The 8,788-nt window shown below is 26.0% G+C and overlaps 4 protein-coding genes across 4 annotated transcripts; 1 reads left to right on the plus strand and 3 right to left on the minus strand.

Annotated features, from left to right (window-relative positions):
* Window positions 1-1,730: 1,730 nt before the first annotated feature.
* On the plus strand, window positions 1,731-2,681 carry ENU1_160470 (signal peptide peptidase family protein; the record flags this gene model as incomplete). Its single annotated transcript, XM_008860822.1, has 1 exon — window positions 1,731-2,681. The coding sequence occupies one exon, from the start codon at window positions 1,731-1,733 to the stop codon at window positions 2,679-2,681; it is 951 nt and encodes a 316-aa protein (XP_008859044.1).
* Window positions 2,682-2,748: 67 nt separating this feature from the next.
* On the minus strand, window positions 2,749-4,908 carry ENU1_160480 (piwi domain containing protein; the record flags this gene model as incomplete). Its single annotated transcript, XM_008860823.1, has 1 exon — window positions 2,749-4,908. One exon carries the CDS (start codon window positions 4,906-4,908, stop codon window positions 2,749-2,751), a length of 2,160 nt encoding a protein of 719 aa, XP_008859045.1.
* A 95-nt stretch (window positions 4,909-5,003) lies between these two features.
* ENU1_160490 (hypothetical protein) lies at window positions 5,004-6,009 on the minus strand (the record flags this gene model as incomplete). Its single annotated transcript, XM_008860824.1, has 2 exons — window positions 5,004-5,524; window positions 5,622-6,009. The coding sequence occupies 2 exons, from the start codon at window positions 6,007-6,009 to the stop codon at window positions 5,004-5,006; spliced, it is 909 nt and encodes a 302-aa protein (XP_008859046.1).
* A 215-nt stretch (window positions 6,010-6,224) lies between these two features.
* ENU1_160500 (hypothetical protein) lies at window positions 6,225-8,440 on the minus strand (the record flags this gene model as incomplete). Its single annotated transcript, XM_008860825.1, has 2 exons — window positions 6,225-8,023; window positions 8,098-8,440. The coding sequence occupies 2 exons, from the start codon at window positions 8,438-8,440 to the stop codon at window positions 6,225-6,227; spliced, it is 2,142 nt and encodes a 713-aa protein (XP_008859047.1).
* Between the last annotated feature and the right edge of the window lie 348 nt (window positions 8,441-8,788).

The raw sequence follows: 8,788 nt of genomic DNA on the forward strand, positions 1-8,788 counted from the left end.
TAATAATAGTAAGAATTATTCATTTAATTCGATACATTAATTACAATATATCAAATATAAGAAGAAGAAAGAATAAAATAATAGAAAATGACAAAATAAAAATACATGAATTATAAAATAAAATAACAATTCAATGTAATATTTAAAATAAAGAAATAAAGAATAAAATAAAGAATAAATAAACATAAATTGGATGAAAGAAGATGTTTAGAAACAAACAGAACATAATGTCATAATAACATAAAGAAAAGAGTAGAAAAAAAAAACAAAAGATAATAATTGAATAAAGAAATAATAATAGAAATAGAAAAGAATAAAATATACAAAATAAATATATCAAAGTATAAAGTAATATTTAACGCAATTAATATAGATTTAAAAACAAAAATAGAAATAAATAAATGAAAGTATAAATGAAGAATTAATACAAATGAAATAATACAAAAAGAATTACTAAATAATAAACCCACCTTTAGTCAAAAACAAAATAACTATGTTTGGTATATGAAATACATTATTTGATTATGATGTATCTATTGTTTTTGTTTATTTATTAATTCATTATTTATTTAACAAACTATTTCAAATTCACTTCAGTTATTCTTCTATTTCTTCCTTTTCTCCTGTAATTTCTTTCTTATTTTTTATTCTTATAGTTTTATATTTTATTCATTTGTATATTATCTTTATTATCTTCTTTCCTTTTATTTTTCTTTGATAGTTTCTGTAACTCTTTATATTTTCTTTTTGTTTTGTATATCTTCCAATTCTATATTATCTTTTTCTTTATCTATTTATTGGTTATTTTAAATTATTTATTCATATTCTCCTTGTATAAATCACTCACTAATTCATTATTTTTATTTTCATTTCATTCTCTGCTATTATTCTCTGTTATTCATTGATACTATATTGTTTTCATTGATTTATTAATGTTTTTCTTATCATTTTTCATTTCATCTTTTTTTTAATTTACTTTTTCATTGAATTTCTTTTGCCATTCATAATATGTAATTTAATAAATTGACATTCACTCTCTTGTATGTTTCTTGAATCTCTATGTTTTGCTTTATTTTTCTTTGAAAAAAACCAAGGAGTTTCTCAACAATAACGATAATGTTATTTGATATTCTTTGAATTAAAAAAATGCTAAGTAATAAATTGTATATTATAAGTGAACTTATTTTGACTATTATTCTTTTTATTTTATTTTATTTTTGTTGTGTTTGTTTATTATAAATACTTTTGGTTATAGTACAATTAGAGGTATTAATAAAATATTTTGTTTCTAATTCCATTCTTGACTCTGTTTTTATCTTCTTTCATTTTTCCTAATTTTAAATTGCAAAGAATACACATAAAAGAAAATAATTTGTTAAAGAAAAAATATCTACAATAAAAACTAAAATAATGAAGGAAGTATACAAAAAATAACAGTCAATTAGATATTGATAGAACTGACCTTTCTTTCTCCTTGCCTTTGTGAAATAACTCCCATTTTATCACTTTAAAAAATAGAACAACCGAAGTAAAGAGGAAATAATACTCTTTTAGAATATCTTTTTGATATATCTCCGTTGAAAATTTTAAAGTTATTTATAATGTTGTTTTTTATTACAAAAACAAGTTTAATAACAAAACTAATAATTGTTTTTCAATTATTTTTTTTTAAACACAAAAATTTGAATAATAAAAACAATAAATAATAAAAGAACTAATTAAAAAAGTTAATGGACGAATTACTATATTTAATTGTCACACTTATAGTAATTCATCATTTATCATCAAAAATCAAACTGTATTATATTAGGCTTAATAGTAATTTTATTTCAAAAATATCAATGAAGTATAATAACTTATTCCTTGTACCATTTTGTGGTTTAATGATTATGTTAGTAATATATTACTTTCCATCACTTTCTGAAGGTTTAGTATTTATAATAGTTTACACGTTAATGTCAATTTGTTTATATTTAACTATTCAGCCAATAGTCAACAGTCTTCCATTACACTCTTTTATTATTAAAAATGGTGCTTCAATTACAATAACCCTTATAATTGTTTTGATTTATATTAATAATCCAAATTGGTGGTTAACAAATATTATTGCGATATGTATTACTATTTCAATTCAAACATTATTATCTTTTGATAAAGTTCATATTCCATTAGTATTGGTGATAGGACTATTTGTCTATGATTTAATAAGAATTTTTAGAAATTGTTATATTCCATTTTATGACGGTCAGTCAGTTTTAAAAGGATTATCAAAAAACTCTACCGCATATCGAATACCGTTATACCTTGAATTTTATAGTATGTTTAGTGCAGGTCATTTTATTATTGGATTAGGTGATATTATTTTTCCAGGAATGTTCATTACATATTTATACTGTACCGACTTCTTATTTAAAACTCATTACTTTCTAGTTGGTGTAATTGGATATTGTTTTGGAATGATTGGAACAATATTATTGATATGGAATTATCAAATGGGCATACCTGTGTTATTGTGCATTGTTCCAGCAATGATTATTCTATCACTCATTTATTCAGTCATAACTAAAACATTAAAGAATATACTTAATCTTTCATTGCAAAAGAGATTTGAATTACCATCTCAAAAATTAAAAGAATGTGCTAGTACAACAGAAGAACTAACTATTCAAATAAATCAGTAACTATTTTACTTTCATTTTATTTTTATAAAAATTATTATAGAAATAACTAAGTATTAATAAATACTAATTAATTCATTTGTTCTTCAAGTATTTTAGAAGAATATAACCTCTTTTGGAAATGTTTTGCTTCATTTGCACAATATGGTAATTTTCCAGTAGACATTTTTCCTTGAGATAAATGACAATTATCAAATGTAAATTGAATGATTTCTCTTAATGTTAAACCAGTATTATCATATAGTACAACATATTTCAATGTTTTACAAATTTCAGGTTTAGCATTTAAAATAAATCCTTTAACATTTTTATTAACAAGTGGACTAATAACAAAAGTACCTTCTTTTGTACTTTTTAATTCTCCATTTTCTTCTATTGCAATAGCAGAAGATATATTATCTGTTGTAATAAAACATACCTTAATTTCTTCCCCACAACTTTGTTTACAAATTTTTAAAAATTGTTCAACTTCTCCAAATCTAATTGCCTTCATTAAATTATCAGAAATACCACATCTATAAACAAATATTCTTTTTAACTTTCTTCCTTCTAATTTTGGTTTCAATATCTGTTCTAAACCAAATCCACTGTGCCAATTATCATTAGATACAAAATATGATTCTGTATCAAACACATTCAAATTTTCATCTTTTGAAATACAAAGAGTAATTAAAGTTTTATTAACGAAAAATTCACGTGAAGTTATTCCAATAACACAAATGTCAGAAGTATTTTGGTCTAATTTCAGTCTAGAACATCCTAATTTTATTCCAGTTCTTAAACAAAGATTTGTTATTTTTTTATCATCATATCTCTCATTTAAATCAATTATTTGTGTTGGAATATTCCCATATATCATAAAATATTCTTTAATTTCTACCATTTGTTCAATAGAATCAAATACTGAAAAAACAATTTGAGGATGACTATTAAGAATACTTGAAAATGTTTTTTTTGGTGATTCTCTTGATGACTGTGAAACAATTTTTGGTTCTCTACATGTTACTCCAAGTTGTTTAAATTTAGTAATCATTAAACTAATTATTTGTTTAACTTTTGGAACCAATGAACTCTTACAATACACAAACCAATTTGTTAATGGTACAACTTTAATAAAACTATCAATAAATTCCCAATTTTCATCAGCCTCAAAACTTCCTTGACTTGTAAGTAATTTAGTTTTATGACATAAATGAGCTTTACAACAAAGAACATCATCTTCAATACTCAACCCCCATGCTTCTGCAACAGGTGATTCTTTTATAGTTTTTAATGCCTTAGAAACAACTTCTAATGTTTCTTGAAGAGGTTGAAGCTGTTTTACTCTAATAACTCTATGCATTAATTGAGGGACATAATAAGCATATTCTATTCTTCCAAACTTTCTTTGTTTTTGAACCATAAGAAATTGATTTGGATCAAAATGAACTGCTCCTCCATACCGTTGAGTATAATATTGTGAAACAGAAACTTCCTGATCTCCCCAAAAAAATTTTTGAGAGTCTGGCGTTACATTCATTTTGACCTCATCAATCCATTCTAGTTGTTTTGACACTTCATTATAATACCATGATGGTCTGAATTTAATTGAAATTTCATCATAAGAATATTCTTTTGATTCTTCTAAATAATTTTGTTCAATAACCTTTCTATCTGTAACAGGAAAATGGACATAAAAATTATCTTTCATTCCATTAACATAAACATCAAATGATTGATGGATATTATTATTTTCACTAGTTTTTAATTTATAACAGAAAATATGTTTTTTTTGATATTGATACTCTGATGTTCTGTATAAAGATGATTTTATTATATCAGCAGCACGAAAAACATCAAGAGAACTCTTTACTGGTGTAAAGGTAATTGTAAAAGAAATGTCATCAACATCAACTTCTGCTTCTTCTTCAATAGGCTCATTAAGATAAATATTATTATGATACACATAAAATAATTTTCCTCTAAAATAATCAAAAATGATATTTCTTGCTTCTTGATAAGACTGAAGTTCTGGCTGAAATGAGAATTGGTAGGAATAGTAATTAGATGAGTCATTACTAATTTTATGGAATAGCGTTGTTACTTCAAATGAATCGGAATCATCTACATCTTCATATTGTGGAATTAAGTCAGTAAATTCTTTTGGATAAGGATCATCCCAACATAAGTCAACACTTAATGAAGGAGAATATTCAGAACAAAAGTCTCTTAATACTCCAACTTGTTTCATTTAATTTAATAATACTAAGTTTTCTTAAATAAACCCCATTTTGATTAGTATAACAAAAATTATTATAAAATTAAAAGAAAAGAAGAAACTATCTATTAAAGATCCTCCTTTGGACTATTGTGTTTATTTAAATTATCAAAATCTTCATCTTTCATCTTCTTCAAATCGTCAAGAACAATACCCCTTCTTTCTGCTAAGTACTTTTTAACCTCTTCATCCTCAAAGAATTTGTCTTCTTTAATTGCTCTAAGAAAATCACCAGCTTGTTCTTGGGCTGTTTTAGCAATCCATGTTATTAAATCATTTTCAAGTGATTTTTCAATCTCTGTTTCTGATTTCATGTTATTCATTAAACGTGAAACTGCGAGATCAACAATACGTTCTCCAAAAATAACGTATGGTGATTGTATAGTTAATTGATATAATTTATAACTAGAAATTGGTACTTTGTTAAGAACTGTGATAGCAACTTTTTCAAATATTTCTTCAAAAGCATCTTGAAGTAATTCACAATCATTTTCATTCTTTTGATTTTCCATACACCTTAAGTTTAATATTTTTCCCCACTCGATCCATGGATCTTGGGCAATAGTAAATTGAACCAAAAAGAGGGATGCTAAAACAAAAAACATCTTTTAAATATTTATAGTTTTTTCAATTTCTAAATGTTGGGATTTGAGATAATTCAATCCATTCTTCTTGGGTTGTATTACTTGTTTTTTGTGTTGAATGAGATGATACAGATATAGTCTCATCATCATCGTCAATAACAATTGGCTCCATGTCATCATCAATAACATATATTTCTTTTACTCTTTGAAATTGAGTAACCATACCTTTCAATTCTTCTACTATCCCTTGAACCTCTGTTACTGTTTTTGTAGTGTTTTGATTCCCATTCCATTGTATTTTTTTTGTTAGTTCAAAAGATTTTTCAGAAATAAAAGAATTCATCATTTTTGATTGTTGAATCATTGTATTTTTTATTACTTCAAGACTGTCACCTGTCTCTTCCATTTTTCTATCTATTTCTTGTATTTCATTATTACATTGGTTAAGATACTCTTGAAGTAATTGTATATCTTGAATATTTTTTTCCATCAAAACTATTCTTTCTAAAATTATTGGTCAATTTATTCTTATTTCCTTTCATTTAGAATTTGACATCTGAAAAGTATTTGATAATCATAATAAATAAAGAAAAAAAAGAAATAAAAAACCATAATTTTAAATTGAAGCAAAAATTAAATGACAGATGAAATCCCATTTATTGTAGAAATACTTTTGTTTAATATGAAAAATTTGGACAATAAGTTTTAATTCTCTCCTTTAGCCCTCCTTGCAGCCCGTTCTTTTTCTCTAGCCTCTCGAGCTTCTCTACGAGCCCTTCTCTCCTCTGGAGTTGATGGAGTTCTTTCAGGTTTCTCAAGAGTACTAGACCGATCTCTTGTAGAGTGATGTCGATGGCCATCATCACTTCCAAGAGATGTTTTACTTCTGTCTCTATGATGATGGACTGTTGTACTAGAATCTTCTTCTTCATCAACTAAAGTTTCGCTGGATTTATGTTTGTTAATAAGATCTTCAGCGTCTTTGCTAGCTAATGCAAGTTCTGCACTAGTAGAAGTAAGGGCGCTATCATCATATAACATTTCCCGTTCTTTCTTTTTTGCTGCTCTACGAGCAGCACGTTTTTGTTCTCGTTCTTTATCTTTTTCTGATTTTTCTTTATCTTTTAACTCTTCAATTTCCCTTTGTGCATCTTTCTCTTTTGACAATAAGTCTTTACGTTGTTCTTTAGCCTTTCTTAATTGTTTTTGAGCAGCATCAACTTTATCCTTTTCTTTCTTTGTATCTTCTTCTAAATCCTTTAATGAATTTTCAGCTTTAGTTAACTCATCTCTCTTAGAATCGATTTGACTTTGTGCATCATTGGCTTTAGCCTTAGCTTGTTCTACCATTTCGTTCTTTCTTTTCTTAACAATTTCATACCGTTCTTGCATTTTGGCTAATCTTTCTGCAGCAGCCTTTTCTGCATCTTCTTGCATTTGTTGATATGACTGTTGTTTTAATGCAGCTTCATCTCTAAGAGCAGCAGTACTTTTCTTTTTACTTTCAGTATCTCTTGCAAGTTGTCTTTGTCTTTTCATAATCTTATTCATTTCAGCTTCAAGCTCTTCGACTTGTTCTTGTGTCATTTTAAGTAATCCCTCTTCATATTCTTTATTTGAAACTTCTCTGGTTAATTCAGCTTCTGCTCTTTTCTTTCTTTTCTTTTCTTCTTCTACTTCAGCAGAAGACTTTTTAGCTTTTTCTGTAGCAGCGTCTTTTTTAGCTTTTGCTTTTTTGAAATGTTCTTCCATTTTTTCTAAATTCTTTTCTAAATTTTCTTTTTGTTTTTGTTCTTCTCTAATACTACCATCTAAAACGTTTAAGTCATAAGTGTATTGTGAATGAATATCTTTTAGTTGATTGTTTTTAGCTGTTTCATCATCCAAATTTAATGTAAGTTCTTCTGTCATTTGAGTCCATTTACGTAAACTATTTTCAAGTCTTGCCATTGTCTTTTTATGATTTTCTTTTAACTCTTCAGTATCTCTAAGTAATTTTTCTCTCTTATCAGCTAATTCTTTTTGTTTTCTTTCTTCTTCTTGCATTTTCAGTTTTAATTCTTGAAGCTCTTTTTGTGTTTCTTCTCTAATTCTCTTTAAATTTTCATTTTCTTTTTTTGCTTCTTCTAATTGAAGTCTCAATTTTCTTCTTTCAGGAGTTTCTTCACTTGTTTTCTTTAATAATGCCTCATATTCTTCTTGCATTTTTTTCATTTTAGCTTCATGTTCTTTTTGTCTTTGTTCAATTTCAATTTCTCTTCTTTTCTTTGCCATTTCTTGTTCTTGAATTTCTTTTGTTATTCTTTCTGAAGAAGAAGTTTGGTTCATAATGTCTTTCATTAACGCTTCTTTTTCCTTAAGCTCTTTATCTAATTGTTCTTTTTGACGTTGAACGTCATCTTGTTTTTGTTTAACATCTTGAGCACGAGCAACAGCATCTCCTAATACATCGTCTTGTGCCAATTTTTTTAAATCAATAGACCCATCAAGGATTTTATTTGCATCTAATAAATTAGCCTTAATGTTTTATATATTTTTTTCTTATTATTTTTTATAAACTATTCAAAATTAAACAAACCAGTTGAATCAATCATTGCACGATCCCTATTTCTTTGAATTGTACGGATCATTACAATATACGTTTGAATCGTTTCTGAATCAACATTTTTTTCCATAAATTTCTCTTGTGGAATACGTGCATTTCCTTCAATAAATAATTTCTTTTCTTCACATTGTTTATATATGTAACTTTTAATTGTACGAGATGTCTCAGTAGCATATTTATCGAATGTCTTTTGGTCTTTGTCTAATGAACAAAGAAGAGCTAAAAATGCTTTACCATCGACAAAACTATCATTACTTATTATATTGATATTGAATTTCTTTACTGTTTTCTTTGCCCAATTAAAGTAATCGTCCATTCGTTTTGGAGAGTTGAATTGAAACCCAAGTTTTAAGTTCACCGTTTTTGATTGGTTTGAATCTCAAATTCTATTTTTGGTACGGGGGTATTTTAAGAAAGGGTTTTTAGGAAAAGGGTTTTTCGTTTGGGATGAAAAGAGGGAGTAAAAAAAAAACCATAAGATATAGTTTTTTGCTAATAATTATATTAATTCGTTTTTGAGTGTAAAAAATGGTTAAAATTTTGAGATTTGTTTCATATTTTTGTTTTATTATTCATTTCTTTTCTAACAATTAAGTATTAAAATTGGAACAAAATCCTTTTTTTATTAAGATTAAATAAGATAGAATAGTGAAAGGAAAGAATG

The sequence above is a fragment of the Entamoeba nuttalli genome, assembly GCF_000257125.1.
Source record: "Entamoeba nuttalli P19 unplaced genomic scaffold asmbl_6815, whole genome shotgun sequence".
NCBI lineage: Eukaryota > Evosea > Mastigamoebida > Endamoebidae > Entamoeba > Entamoeba nuttalli.